General features: G+C 58.2%; 1 protein-coding gene across 5 annotated transcripts in view; it reads right to left on the bottom strand.

Annotated features, from left to right (window-relative positions):
• Nucleotides 1–1544: 1544 nt before the first annotated feature.
• The window catches only part of kifc3 (kinesin family member C3), a 38651-nt gene continuing 25007 nt past the window's right edge, over nucleotides 1545–15188 (bottom strand). For 3 of the 5 annotated variants that reach the window (XM_030096231.1, XM_030096238.1, XM_030096255.1), the window contains 15 exons: nucleotides 15072–15188; nucleotides 14831–15004; nucleotides 14170–14317; nucleotides 13160–13290; nucleotides 12872–12983; nucleotides 12369–12550; nucleotides 11559–11663; nucleotides 11350–11480; nucleotides 7168–7291; nucleotides 6959–7088; nucleotides 5908–6137; nucleotides 5675–5830; nucleotides 5462–5603; nucleotides 5167–5309; nucleotides 1545–1849 (listed from right to left, as the gene is read on the bottom strand). The exon at nucleotides 15072–15188 is cut by the window's right edge and continues 9 nt beyond it. In XM_030096231.1, the coding sequence (XP_029952091.1) occupies nucleotides 1841–1849; nucleotides 5167–5309; nucleotides 5462–5603; nucleotides 5675–5830; nucleotides 5908–6137; nucleotides 6959–7088; nucleotides 7168–7291; nucleotides 11350–11480; nucleotides 11559–11663; nucleotides 12369–12550; nucleotides 12872–12983; nucleotides 13160–13290; nucleotides 14170–14317; nucleotides 14831–15004; nucleotides 15072–15188 (2034 nt within the window). In that variant the 3' untranslated portion in view covers nucleotides 1545–1840. The remainder of the gene's footprint in view (nucleotides 1850–5166; nucleotides 5310–5461; nucleotides 5604–5674; nucleotides 5831–5907; nucleotides 6138–6958; nucleotides 7089–7167; nucleotides 7292–11349; nucleotides 11481–11558; nucleotides 11664–12368; nucleotides 12551–12871; nucleotides 12984–13159; nucleotides 13291–14169; nucleotides 14318–14830; nucleotides 15005–15071) is intronic. The other 2 variants (XM_030096247.1, XM_030096265.1) reach the window with 2 other exon arrangements.

Raw genomic sequence — 15188 nt, 5'->3', positions numbered from 1 at the left:
TGCTTACCATGAAGAGCTCCATCCCGCTGCCGCCTCCAGGAGAATTTGTGACTGAAGATTTGTACGCAAGGAAAAGGTGGCGAAGAGTACAGCATCTGACGGAGCAATGCTGGAGTAGATGGAGAAAGGAGTGTCTGGCAAACATCTCGCTCAGACAACGCTGGCACTCTTCAAGACGAAAAATAAAGATCGGAGATATCGTCATTGTCAAAGAAGAAGAGATTCCCCGCAATGAGTGGAGACTCGGGAGAGTGCTGGATGTTTGCAAGATGAGGCTGGACTGGTTCGTAAAGCCACTGTACAAATGGGAAATAAAACGCCGAAGAATCAGGGGCAAAGACTCAATTATCTGTCCTTGAACGTCCCATCCATAAATTAGTTGTGCTGATAGAAAACAACTAAAATGTGCTCTAATGTCATCAGTCTGTGAAACAAAGCCGTGCAGACAGTTGAAAGTATCAATTCAGAAGGGAAAATGGTTGGATAAAGAGTATATTTTTCTATTTAAAGTTTAAACAATTGGATTTACCATGGTCCGAGTCACATGGTTAGAGTCAAAGGTCATCTGCGCAGCGTCAGTGGCGGCGGCTGCATGGCGGAGAACGCCGAGTTGGCTGCTCAGCCGAACGCCAACATGGTCAGAAAGTAAGCGTTACGCCGCGGCTGCAAAACTGCAACATTCTACACGGGAACTTGCATTTTATGCTTTCATATGTTGTTGTGTGTTTTTTAAAACAGTTTCCTGTCATTTCACGATGGTTTGTAGCTTTAAATGCCGGATGTTGTGAGAGACTTGATGAAATCGATGCTTTGTAAATGTTTTGTTTTATTGTTTTGTAGTTTTCACGGTGTCCATGGCGAGGAAGAGAGATCGAATAAACTTGCAAAAGACATCAGTATGAAGCGTCCCATTGCTTTGGACCGGTGAAGCTACACCTCCTCAGAGGGACAGGAGAAGAGGGAGAGACAGGAGACGTCCTCAGAGGGACAGGAGACGAGGGAGAGACAGGAGACGTCCTCAGAGGGACAGGAGACGTCCTCAGAGGGACCTTGTTCACCAAAAGAAACGAGTCCAAAGATTTTTTCTGTTTGACTTTATTAAAAATGGAAAATACAAAAAAACCACAGACAGTGAATGCATCGCAGCAGCTACATAGGTCAAAGGTCACCTTCTGTTCTGATTGGACGGCTCAGTCTCAGCGGAGCTCTCTGATTGGCTGAGCAAACTCAAAGTCAATTCATCCAAATCAAACAAATCGAAAGAATTTCAAGTGAGAATCAAGAACCTGCAGAACCTTCAGGAACCTGCAGAACCTTCAAGAACCTGCAGAACCTTCAGGAACCTGCAGAACCTTCAAGAACCTGCAGAACCTTCAGGAACCTGCAGAACCTTCAGGAACCTTCAGGAACCTGCAGAACCTTCAGGAACCTGCAGAACCTTCAGGAACCTGCAGAACCTTCAAGAACCTGCAGAACCTGCAGAACCTTCAAGAACCTGCAGAACCTTCAGGAACCTGCAGAACCTTCAGGAACCTGCAGAACCTTCAGGAACCTGCAGAACCTGCAGAACCTTCAAGAACCTGCAGAACCTTCAGGAACCTGCAGAACCCAAACCAGCGTAAAGTGCAACTTTCAAAATAAAACAACAGAAGAATACTGATCAGGCAACCAGACGGCAACCGCACACCTCGGCCAATCAGAGCCCATCTCTGAGGAGGAGCTGAGGAGGAGGAGGAGGGGGGTCAGGAGGATGGGCTGGGCTGGGGGTCAGGATTGGGGGGGTGGGCTGGGGGGGTCAGCATCAGGAGGGGTCCTGAACTCGTCTCTCAGGCCGTCATCTTCAGTCTTCCTGCAAGAAAAAAAAAGCAGTTAGTCAGAAAATCTCCAAGAGTCTCAGCGAGTCCCAATGAGTCCCAACGAGTCCCAATGAGTCCCAACGAGTCTCAGTGAGTCCCAACAAGTCTCAGCGAGTCTCAGCGAGTCCCAATGAGTCCCAACGAGTCCCAATGAGTCCCAACGAGTCTCAGTGAGTCTCAGCGAGTCCCAACGAGTCTCAGCAAGTCTCGAGTCCCAACAAGTCTCAGTGAGTCCCAGCGAGTCTCGAGTCCCAACAAGTCTCAACGAGTCTCAGCAAGTCTCAATGAGTCTCGAGTCTCAACGAGTCTCAGTGAGTCTCAATGAGTCCCAAAGAGTCTAAGCGAGTCTCGAGTGTCAACGAGTCTCAGCGAGTCCCAACAAGTCTCAGCGAGTCTCGAGTCTTTCTTTCTGCTCAGAGAGCCCCTCCCCCGCCCGGCGCCACGCCTCTGCCCCGCCTGCCGGTGTTTCAGATGAGCTGGTTTCCGTGTTACCTGGTGACCCTGTAGAGGTTCTAGTGACGCCGGTTTTCTCTTCAGTGAGTCTGATTCTAACATCTGCTGCTTCCAGCAGGTTTGCAGGAACCGTCACTCGTTACCATGGCAACCAGTTCATCCGTCACACCGGGCGGCGGTCCGCTGGTCGTCTGCCGCCGAGCTCCTTCAACAACTGGCTCCACCTCTGCTCCAGCGTTTCTAGTAAGAAGTGTTTCTCAGCACCATCCAGGTCTTCCACTTCCTGCTTCCTGTTTGCTGTTTCCTGTCTCCTGCTTTCTACTTCCTGATTGCCATTTCCTGCTTCCTGTTTCCTCCTTCCTGCTTCCTACTTCCTGTTTCCTGTCACGTCACTCCGTACTCGAAACACCTGGCAGAACCGATAATCCCCGTTCACTCTGCTCCGCCTTCAGGTCCGGTTTAGAGACATGGAGAGGATCACTGATCGGCGAGATGATCCGGATCAACCAGGTCTGGAATCTGATCCAGTCCGAGAGAACCGGATCCTCTCAGGGTTTTATAGGAACCGTTCACAGTCTGCTGAACCTACAATTCCATTAGGAGGACGACTTTTGGACCCATGTAAACCTGGCCACTGAGTCACGAGTCCCACTGAGTCCCACCGAATCCCACTGAGTCCCCGCTGAGTCCCGCTGAGTCCCACTGAGTCCCACCGAATCCCACTGAGTCCCGCTGAGTCCCACTGAGTCCCGCTGAGTCCCGCTGAGTCCCACTGAGTCCCACTGAGTCCCGCTGAGTCCCGCTGAGTCCCACTGAGGACAGGTGGACAGCAGCCCCCTTTGGTCCGGACCAGCTGGTCCCAGGTTTCCGGCTCATCTGATCAGGTGTGATCTGGACTCTGGTCTGAACCAAAGAGGTGATCTGATCCACCTGAAGACCCAGATCTCCACAGACAGTGTGAAAGCAAAGCCGGCGAGCAGCAGACCAGGAGGACGGGACGTGAGCGCAGTGCATTCTGGGTAGTAAACACAAAGTGAGAGGCGTGACTCTGAAGATGACGAGGAGCAGGGCTTCAGGGACACCTGGTCCCACTGGGTCTGAAGACCAGATAGCACGGCTACCCGCTAGCTTAGAGTGCTAAGGGGGCGGGACTTCTGAATTTGGTCTGGACCAATCAGTGAGCCAGGTTTCCACCTCCTCAGTCTCTGATAGCTGTTTGGTCAGCTGCAGGAGCTGCAAGACCTCCAGGTGGTCCGGTGCACAAACCAGGTCAATTGGATCAACCAGATCAACCAAGTCAACCGGATCAACTGGGTCAACCAGATCAACCAGATGAACCAGGTCAAGCCCCAGATCCAATCCAGTACCCAGACTGTCCTCGTGTGAAACAATTCCTGATCCCACTCAGTCCCGGGTCCCACTGAGTCCACATCAGTGAAACCTGAAAGCCCGTCTCCTCTGGTCTCCATGGAAACCTCGGTTTGGGATCTGGTGGCTCACCTCTCAGAATCAGCTCAAAACAAACACATCTGGACCTAGAACTGGTCTGCAAGAAGACCTGGAAGAGACACTGAGCCTGGTTCAGGGTTCTACTGGGTTCTGCTGGGGAGTGGTTCCAACATGAGGACACCTGGAGGACCAGAGGATCTGGTCTGACATCATCGTCTGCCAGGGTCTTCTGGTTCTAAGAGTCTCTAGAAGTTCTCCAACAAGAACCCCTGGAAACCAGCCTAAAGGTCACCTGGAGACCCCCTGAAGGTCACCTGGAGACCCCCTGAAGGTCACCTGGAGACCACCTGAAGGTCACCTGGAGACCCCCTGAAGGTCACCTGGAGACCCCCTGAAGGTCACCTGGAGACCACCTAAAGGTCACCTGGAGACCCCCTGGAGACCACCTAAAGGTCACCTGGAGACCCCCTGAAGGTCACCTGGAGACCACCTGAAGGTCACCTGGAGACCACCTGAAGGTCACCTGGAGACCACCTGAGGGTCACCTGGAGACCCCCTGAAGGTCACCTGGAGACCCCCTGAGGGTCACCTGGAGACCCCCTGAGGGTCACCTGGAGACCCCCTAAAGGTCACCTGGAGACCCCCTGAAGGTCACCTGGAGACCACCTGAAGGTCACCTGGAGACTCCCTGAATGTGTTTGGACCTGTTTCCATGGCAACCTGAGGATTGCAATCTGCTATTATTGATGGATAAAAACCGGTTTGGCTCTCCATGGTCAATGTTCTCAGGGTGGGCGGGGCGGGTGGGGGTGTGGTTAGGGCTGGGGGTGTGGGTGTGGTTAGGGGTGTAGTAAGGGGTGGGGGTGTGGTGGGTGTGGTCAGGGGTGGGGGTATGGTGGGTGTGATTAGATGTGGGGGTGGGGAGTGGTTAGGTGTGAGGTCAGATGGGGTGTGGGTGTGGTTATAGGTGGGTGGGTTGGGTTTAGATGGGGTTGGGTGGGGGTGTGGTTAGGGGTGAGGGTGGGGGTGAGGTTGTGGTTAGGGGTGTGGTTAGGGGTGGCGGTGTGGTTGTGGTTAGGGGTGTGGTCAGGGGTGAGGGTGGGGGTGTGGTTAGGGGTGTGGTTAGGGGTGAGGGTGGGGGTGTGGTTGTAGTTAGGGGTGTGGTTAGGGGTGAGGGTGGGGGTGTGGTTGTGGTTAGGGGTGTGGTTAGGGGTGTGGTTAGGGGTGAGGGTGGGGGTGTGGTTGTGGTTAGGGGTGTGGTTAGGGGTGAGGGTGGGGGTGTGGTTAGGGGTGAGGGTGGGGGTGTGGTTGTGGTTAGGGGTGTGGTTAGGGGTTTTTCGGGTGCGGGCGGGTGCCATGCTCAGCGCTCCATGCCACAGCCGTCCACCAATCAGCGCCGTCCACCTACCTGTCCCCCGTCCCCCGGCGGCGGGCCGCCTCTGTCTACCTGTCTGTCTGCAAACCAACCAATCAGACCACAGAGTGACTCAGAGGGGGCGGGGCAGACAGAGCGCGGGGCTCCTCCTCCTCCCGCCCTCCTACAGCTCAGACCTGCGGCGGCGAGGAGCGCTCAGTTACTCAGCCGCCGTTTCCCACAATGCTCTGCTGCAGAGCCTCAGGACAGACGGCAGGACACACTCCAGACACGCACAATGGAGCAGTGTGTGTGTGTGTGTGTGTGTGTGTGTGTGTTGTGTGTGTACCTGAGGACAGCTGGGACTGGGACCTCCTGCGGGAGCTGCTGGGGGTCCTGGAGGTGGAGGACAGGGTGGAGGACAGGGTGGAGCCGGCGCTGCTGGCTCGGGACAGGGGGAGGGGGAGGGGCGTGGCCGGGGGGGAGTCCAGCTGAGGAGCAGAGGTCAGAGGTCAGAGGTCGCCGGGCAGCGGGGCCCCGGGCCGCGGGCCGGCCGCCTCACCTCGGCGCCGTCGTGGGTCGGCGAGGACGAGGCGGACGAGGCGTCGAGTCTCCTGGAGGACGAGGACGAGGACGAGGACAGCTCCACGCTGCGGACGCGCTGCGCGAACTTCAGCGAGCACAGAGACTCGCTCACGTTGCCCGGCAACGGGGACACCTGGGGGCGGGGCAGAGGTGAGGGCGGGGCGGGGCGGGGCGGGGCGGGGCGGGGAGCGTGTCGGGGGCGGGGCCTACCTGCACCATCATCAGCGTCTTGCTGGCCCCGCCCAGAGAGTCCTGCAGCAGGTAGGTGAGGCGGGAGTTCCTGAAGGGGACGTGGGCGTGCCTGGAGCGCAGGGCGCTGATGACGTCGCCCAGCGCCGACAGAGACCGGTTGATGCACTGCGCCTCCCGCAGGCGGCCGCCGGCGGCGCCCGACCGCCCCACCCGCTCCGAGCCCGCCAGGTCCACCAGGTGCAGCCGGCCTGGGAGAGACCGGGACCGGGACCGGGGTCAGGACCGGGGGGTGTGTACCCTGGGTGTGTGTGTGTGTGTGTGTACCCTGGGTGTGTGTGTGTACCCTGTGTGTGTGTGTGTGTGTGTGTGTACCCTGGGTGTGTGTGTGTGTACCCTGTGTGTGTGTGTGTGTGTGTGTGTGTACCCTGGGTGTGTGTGTGTGTGTGTACCCTGGGTGTGAGTGTGTACCCTGGGTGTGTGTGTGTGTGTGTGTGTGTACCCTGGGTGTGTGTGTGTACCCTGGGTGTGTGTGTGTGTACCCTGGGTGTGTGTGTGTACCCTGGGTGTGTGTGTGTTCCCTGGGTGTGTGTGTGTGTGTGTGTGTATACCCTGGGTGTGTGTGTGTACCCTGGGTGTGTGTGTGTACCCTGGGTGTGTGTGTACCCTGGGTGTGTGTGTGTACCCTGGGTGTGTGTGTACCCTGGGTGTGTGTGTGTACCCTGGGTGTGTGTACCCTGGGTGTGTGTGTGTACCCTGGGTGTGTGTGTACCCTGGGTGTGTGTGTACCCTGGGTGTGTGTGTACCCTGGGTGTGTGTGTGTGTGTGTACCCTGGGTGTGTGTGTACCCTGGGTGTGTGTGTACCCTGGGTGTGTGTGTGTGTGTGTACCCTGGGTGTGTGTGTGTACCCTGGGTGTGTGTGTGTACCCTGGGTGTGTGTGTGTGTACCCTGGGTGTGTGTGTGTACCCTGGGTGTGTGTGTGTGTGTGTGTGTGTGTGTGTGTGTGTGTGTACCCTGGGTGTGTGTGTGTACCCTGGGTGTGTGTGTGTGTACCCTGGGTGTGTGTGTACCCTGGGTGTGTGTCCCGGTGCTGGGGTTGGACCCGGTCACGGTGACGGTCAGCAGAGCGTGGGATCTGGAGCTGTGCTCGTTCAGGTTGGTGCAAGCCGTGGCCCGGTTCCTGTGGCCCAGCTCCAGGACCTGAGGACACACAGACAGGGACAGACCGAGTGAGAGTGAGGAGGCTCAAGCCGTGGCCCCCGTCCTGCGGGGTCCTCACCTTGTTGATGTCTTCGGGACTCTGGACGGTGAACTGGGTCAGTCCGGGGACGTAGAGCTGTCCACTGCCGTCCGGGTTCAGCTTGATGTCCAACTTCTCCGAGGGCTGGTCCACCAGCAGGTCCCTGAGAGACCGGGACGGAGAGACAGGACGGGACGGAGAGACAGGACGGGACGGAGAGACAGGACGGGACAGAGAGACAGGACAGAGACAGAGAGACAGGACAGGATGGAGAGACAGGACAGGACAGAGAGACAAGTGATTTTTAGACATTCTTCTCGTCTCTAGATCGTCCTCGTCTTCACAGGTTGTTAAATCAGAGCTGATCAGACTGTCCATGGTTTAAAGACAGGTTGGGATGTCCTCTATAGGTCCTCTGGATGTCCTCTATCTTGGTGGTGTCTCAGCAGTGGACAAAGGGCCGAAGTGACCAAGTTGTTGGGAAGCAGGACTCTTGTCCTCTGAGACAGCTGGGGTAGAACGAAGACCCACTGTCCCCCCCACCCCACCTTCAGACCCTCTGTCCCCCACTGAAGTCCTCCAGGAAGACTGGGCCCTGATCCGTCCCTCCACTGTCCAACAACAAGTCCTCTCTGACCCAGTCTCCATGCAGAGGATTGTCTCACTCAGGGACAGGGTGTCCTGTTTGAGACGGGGACAGGGTGTCCTGTTTGAGACGGGGACAGGGTGTCCTGCAGACACTGACTATCTCCCTAGTTGGTTATGAAGACACTAACATCGTCTGCATGAGCAGAGACAGTTAGGGACAGGTCAGGGACAGGTCGAGGACAGGGCGGGGACAGGGCGGGGACAGGGACAGGTCAGGGACAGGGCGGGGACAGGGGAGGGACAGGTCGGGGACAGGACAGGGACAGGGCGGGGGCAGGGCGGGGACAGGGACAGGTCAGGGACAGGGCGGGGACAGGGGAGGGACAGGTCGGGGACAGGACAGGGACAGGGCGGGGGCAGGTCGGGGACAGGTCGGGGACAGGGCAGGGACAGGGCGGGGACAGGTCGGGGACAGGGCGGGGACAGGTCGGGGACAGGGGGGGGGACAGGTCGGGGACAGGGCGGGGACAGGGCGGGGACAGGTCGGGGACAGGTCGGGACAGGTCGGAGACGAGAGCTGCAGCCAGGCTGTAGAGCTGTCCTGAGAGGGGACAGTCCTGAGTGTCCCCCACCGCACCGGGACCGAACCACTCAGTCCTGACCCCCCACTGAGGATTCACCCTGTCCAAGACGTCCTCCTGGTCCAAACAGACCAAGGGGGACGCTCTCAGACCTACTAGAGTCCAGAACCTGTCCTAACAGGACATGTTGTCCATGATGGTTCTGTCTGGTCCGTGTGAGGGATCGGGTCTCAGGCGTTCTCTGGTCTGTCAGATAAAGGTCTGGAGGACACCTGGGAGTCCGTCCAGAGCCGGGACACTGGAGCAGGACAGTGCAGCTCGTTGACAGAAGACAGGAAGGGAACCCAGTCTGGAACCGTCCAGCAGAACCCGGAGAACTCCAGAAGTCAGCAGAGACTCGGTCAGTCCCAGGATCCGGTCCAGACTCCAGCTGTCCCAGAACCCTGAACCCAGAACCCTGAACCCAGGACACTGAACCCAGGACCCTGAACCCAGAACCCTGAACCCAGGACCCTGAACCTAGGACCCTGAACCCAGGACCCTGAACTCAGCAGTCATCTCCATGTTTCTGCTGGGACCAGGTACCTCAGACCAGCTGAGGAGCAGGGCTGATTAGATCCACCTGGTCTGAGGTACCTGGTCCCAGCAAAAACATGGAGATGACTTGATCAGGCTCCAGTCTCCCACCTCTGCCCTGATCCCTGAACCCTGATCCCTGAACCCTGATCCCAGAACCCTGATCCCTGAACCCTGATCCCTGAACCCTGATCCCTGATCCCTGAACCCTGATCCCTGAACCCTGTTCTGGAGCAAAGACATTAAGTCTCCAGCTGACTAACAGCAGTGGAACCTTCAGCGCCCCCAGATCCGGTCCTCCTCTGGACCTGGTTCCATGGCTGAGAGGAAGAACCCCCGTCCCCCCTGTCCCCCCTCTGCAGATCGAGACATCCAGCTGTGTCTCAGAGACAACTGTCCCTCCCCCTGAGGGTTCTGCATGGAGAGGTAGAACCGGAGAACCAGGTCCAGGAAGCCGCAGCAGAACCCGCCATCAGACCCAGAACCGGACCCCCAAGCTGCTGTTCAGGAACCAGGAACCAAGAACCAGAGAACATCTCAGACCAAGAACAGAGACCGACTGGAGGACCGCCTGGACTCCAAGACCAGAGACCACGTGGAGGACCGCCTGGACTACAAGACCAGAGACCACCTGGGCTACAAAGACCAGAGACCGACTGGAGAACCGCCTGGACTACAAAGACCAGAGACCACCTGGACTACAAAGACCAGAGACCGACTGGAGAACCGCCTGGACTACAAAGACCAGAGACCGACTGGAGAACCGCCTGGACTACAAAGACCAGAGACCACCTGGACTACAAGAACAGAATCGGATCATACAGACCTGAAGCCCTCAGTCGGACCATCCCAGAGACTAGATCAAATCCACCAACACACTTCACCAGGATCGACTGACACAATTTACTGGGATCCACTGACACACTTGCGGGATCCACCAATGTCCTCTACTGGGATCCACCGATCCACCGATCCACACTACCGAGATCCACTGACACAATCTACCAGGATCCATCTACACTACTGGGATCCACCGACACAATCTACCTGGATCCACCGACACAATCTACCTGGATCCACCGACACAATCTACCTGGATCCACCGACACAATCTACCTGGATCCACCGACACAATCTACCGGGATCCACTGACACAATCTACCAGGATCCACCGACACAATCTACCTGGATCCACCGACACAATCTACCTGGATCCACCGACACAATCTACCAGGATCCACCGACACAATCTACCGGGATCCACTGACACAATTGTCAGTGGATCCCCCCCTGTTTAGGCTTGAGGGAAATGTCACAGAAGTGGTTCAGGTGTACAGACATCTTGGGTCTTGCTTGACGAGGGCCTCTGCTTCAAGACACACATTGAAAATCCCGTGAAGAAACTGAAACTCACATTGGGTTTTTTCTTCAGAATTAAATTTAGTTTTTCTTTCAATGTGAAAAAGCGGCTTGTCACTGCAACATTTTTATCAGTTTTAGATTATGGAGACCTGCTGTACATGAAGGCCTCAGCTCAATGTCTTCAGAAGACTGACACCGTTTATCGTGTCTCACTGAGGTTTATTACACCTGCAGAGCTCTGGCTCGTCATTGTGATCTGTATTGTCGTGTGGGACGGACGCCTTTGTCCACCGGGAGGTTGGGACATTGGTACATTTTTATTTACAAGGCCATGCGTGGTCGACTGCCCTCCTACATCTGCAACTTAATCACATGAAGAAGTGTTGATTCTTACGGCTCACGGTCAAATGATCGTTTGTTGCTCTGTGATCCTTTTGCCCGAACAGAACTGGGGGAAGAGCTTCATCCACTCTGCTCCCACTGCAGGGAACATGTCGCAAACAAACTGGAGATGAACCGACCTTATCTCATTGAACACATTTAAAGCCAGACGGAGCTCTTGAAATGGAATCTTTAAATAGTAATTGTTTTATGTAATTTGATATGGACATTGTTTGATGTTTTTATTGTAACAGTTGTAACTTGCTGCCTCTGGGCCAGGACTCCCTGGAAAACAGGCTCTTAATCTCAACGGGATTCTCCTGGTTAAATAAAGGTTAAATAAAAATAAAAAAATCTACCGGGATCCACTGGCAAAATCTACCGGGATCCACTGACACACTATCAGGAACCACTGGCACAATCTACCAGTTTCCACTGATGCAATCTATTGGGATCCACCCACACAATCTACCAGGATCCACGACACAATCTACTGGGATCCACCGACAGAATCTACCGGGATCCACAACACAACACTACCGGGATCCACCGACACAGAGGAGGACTTAGAGAGAACCTGAGAAGACTGCAGGTTCTACACCACAGACCAGGCTCACGGGCCACAGAAGTCCTGCAGGGTCCACCACGATAGAGCAGATCCATCGACCTCAGACCCCCTCAGACCCCCTCAGACCCCCCCCCAGACGCCCCCCCCCCCCGGACCGGGCGTCACCTCAGCGTCTCGTTGTAGATCTCCAGCATGCTGACGGAGACCTGGTGGTCCCAGTCGGCGGATCGCTCGGTCACCTGGGAGAACAGCAGGCGCAGCGCCCGCTGGTTGATGCCGGGGTCGTCGGCCACGCCCTGCGGACAGAGGGGGCGGGGCTTAGCGGCGGCCGGCCGGGGGGGGGGGGGGGGGGGGGGCGGGGCTTAGCGGCTCACCTCCATGGTGTAGGTCTTCCCTGAGCCGGTCTGGCCGTATGCGAAGATGCAGACGTTGAAGCCGTCAATACAGGAAGTGACCAGATCCCGGACCTCCAGGAACACCTGGGGACCCAGCAACGGACGTTCAGAACCCCAGCTGACCTCTGACCCCGCTCCCGCACCTTGCCCCGCCCCCTTACCCTGGCCCGCACCAGACCCCACCCCTTACCTTGCCCCAAACCCCCTGGCCATGACTCCCAACCCCGCCCCCGACCCCCGCCCCTTACCCTACCCCGCCGCCGACCCCGACTCCCAACCCCGCCGCCGACCCTGCCCCCTGACCCCAGCCCGCCCCCTGACCCCAGTCCCGCCCCCTGACCCCAGCCCCGCCCCCTGACCCCAGCCCCGCCCCCTGACCCCAGCCCCGCCCCCTGGCCCCAGCCCTGCAGCCTGACCAAAGCCCCGCCCCCTGACCCCAGCCCCGCCCCCTGACCCCAGCCCCGCCCCCTGACCCCAGCCCCGCCCCCTGACCCCAGCCCCGCCCCCTGACCCCAGCCCCGCAGCCTGACCCCAGCCCCGCCCCCTGACCCCAGTCCCGCCCCCTGACCCCAGCCCCGCAGCCTGACCCCAGCCCCGCCCCCTGACCCCAGTCCCGCCCCCTGACCCCAGCCCCGCCCCCTGACCCCAGCCCCGCCCCCTGACCCCAGCCCCGCCCCCTGACCCCAGCCCCGCAGCCTGACCCCAGTCCCGCCCCCTGACCCCAGCCCCGCAGCCTGACCCCAGCCCCGCCCCCTGACCATGCCCCAGACCCCGCCCCCCTCCACTCACCTCCTCCTGCGAGGCCTGGGGGGGAAAGACCCGGTCCAGCTCGAAGGTGGTGACCTTGCCCCTGCTGGACAGGTGGAGGACGGCGTCGTCCTCTGAGTCGAAGCTCAGCAGCGTCTCAGCGCCGGCGGAGTCCTGCTCCTCCGGGCGGACGGGACGGACGCGGCACAACACCCGGATGTTACCTGGGGGGCAGGGCGTTGCCACGGCAACGGCTCCATCAGCAGAGGGACAGGAGAAGGGACAGACAGAGGGACAGGTGGAGGACAGGTGGAGGACGGGTGGAGGACAGGTAGAGGACAGACAGAGGGATGGGTTAAAGACAGGTGGAGGACAGAGGGACAGGTGGAGGACAGAGGGACAGACAGAGGGACGGGTGAAGGACAGGTGGAGGACAGAGGGACAGGTGGAGGACGGGTAGAGGACAGACAGAGGGACAGGTGGAGGACAGAGGGACGGGTGGAGGACAGACGGAGGGACAGGTGGAGGACAGGCGTGTCTCTGACCTTTCAGCCGGACCAGCTCGTCGTGACATTTCTTCCTCAGGTTCATTTCCCGCCTGTATTTAGAGAGAAGCTCCTGATTGGTGGAGCTGACCTGAGAGATCACCTGACAGATCTGACACACACACACACACACACACACACACACACACACACACACACACACACACACACACACACACACACACACACTGTGTTAAAGAACTATGTAATCCTGTGTGTATGTGCCTGTGTGTGTGTGTGTGTGTGTGTGTGTGTGTGTGTGTGTGTGTGTGTGTGTGTGTGTGTCACCTCCTGCTTGGCCTCCCTGATAGCGTTCTCCAGCATGGAGGGAAACTCCTGAACCTGCTTCTTCAGACTGTTGTAGTCGGAGGTCAAAGTTCGCAGCGCCGGCTGAAGGCTGAGCAGATTCATCCGGACGCCTGGAGCACAACAACACCATCAACAACACCGTCAACAACACCATCAACAACAGCAACAACACCGTCAACAACAACACCGTCAATAGCAACACCGTCACCATCAACAACACCGTCAACAACAACACCGTCAATAACAACAACACCATCAACAACAACACCGTCAACAACAACACCGTCAACAACAACACCGTCAATAACAACACAGTCACCAGCACCAACAACACCGTCAATAACAACAACACCGTCAACAACAACACCGTCAACAACAACACCGTCAACAACACCGTCAATAACAACACAGTCACCAGCACCAACAACACTGTCAATAACAACAACACCATCAACAACAACACCGTCAATAACAACACCGTCACCAGCACCAACAACAACACTGTCAATAACAACAACACCGTCAACAACAACACCAACAACAACAACACTGTCAACAACAACAACACCGTCAACAACAACAACACCGTCACCAACACCATCACCAACACCGTCAACAACAACACTGTAACTAACACCAACAACAACACCGTCAATAACAACACTGTCAACAACACCAACAACACCGTCAACAACAACAACACCGGTAATAACACTGTCAACAAAAACAACACCGTCAATAACGACAACAACAGCAACACCATTAACAATACCGTCAACAACAATACCAGCAACAACACCGTCAACACATCAACATCGTCAACAACCCCGATGCTGCCGCCGCCGTGCTCCACGGGACAGTCGCTGTTCTGGGGGTCAAAGGTCATCATCTGGCTGGGCAGTGTGGCCCAACGGCATTCTCACACACACACACACACACACACACACACACACACACACACACACACACACACACACACACACACGGACCGGCCAGGTTCTCGTGCACGGCCTTCATCTCGCTCTCGGCCCGGACGAAGGCCTCCTCGATGACCCGGTTCTTCTCCTCCTCCAGGTTCTGCATCTCGGCCTCCAGCTGGCCCTGGGCCCGCTCCATCTCCCCCTCGTAGACCAGGATCTGGGGGGGGGGGGGGGGGGTCAGTCCTCTGACAGACAGACTTCCTGTCCTCCACTTGTGTTAGTGTGTTAGCTTAGCGCAGTTCTGCTAACAGTTCCAATGGGCCGGGAAACAGGAAGTCTGGAAACAGGAAGTCTGGTCATCTCTGCACAGACCGCTTTAAGTGGTGGAAGATGGACAGATATGTGGACAACTCCACCCTGACCAGTCCACCCCGGCCCCGCCCCTCCACCTGGCCCCGCCCCTCCTGCCCCGGCCCCGCCCCTCCACCTGGCCCCACCCCTCCTGCCCCGGCCCCGCCCCTCCACCTGGCCCCGCCCCTCCTGCCCCGGCCCCGCCCCTCCACCTGGCCCCACCCCTCCTGCCCCGGCCCCGCCCCTCCACCTGGCCCCGCCCCTCCTGCCCCGGCCCCGCCCCTCCACCTGGCCCCGCCCCTCCTGCCCCGGCCCCGCCCCTCCACCTGGCCCCGCCCCTCCTGCCCCGGCCCCACCCCTCCACCCTGGCCCCGCCCACCTGCGTGCGCAGCTGTGTGCAGCTCCTCTGGGACTCGTGCAGCTGCGCCTCCAGCTGGCGCAGCAGCGCCCCCTGGGCCGCCAGCTGCTCCTGCAGGACGCCGTTCTTCGCCCGCAGCTCGCTCGCCGTCTTGCGGGCGTCGCCTGACTCCGCCTCCTCCGCCTGGGTCGCGTGCTGCCGGGGGGAGACCGCCGTCAGACCGCCGGGCCCCGCCTCCACCCGGGAGCCCGCCCCTCCTCACCTGGACCCTCCGCTCCAGCTGCTCCTGCAGAGCCTCCGCCCGCCGCCGCTCCTCCTGCAGCCGCCGCTCCGCCTGCCGGGCCTGGCCCTGCCACAGCCCCGCCTCCCGCCGCGCAGA

Source organism: Salarias fasciatus, chromosome 1 (genome assembly GCF_902148845.1).
Source record: "Salarias fasciatus chromosome 1, fSalaFa1.1, whole genome shotgun sequence".
NCBI lineage: Eukaryota > Metazoa > Chordata > Actinopteri > Blenniiformes > Blenniidae > Salarias > Salarias fasciatus.
This window is presented reverse-complemented; position numbering and strand designations above follow the sequence as displayed.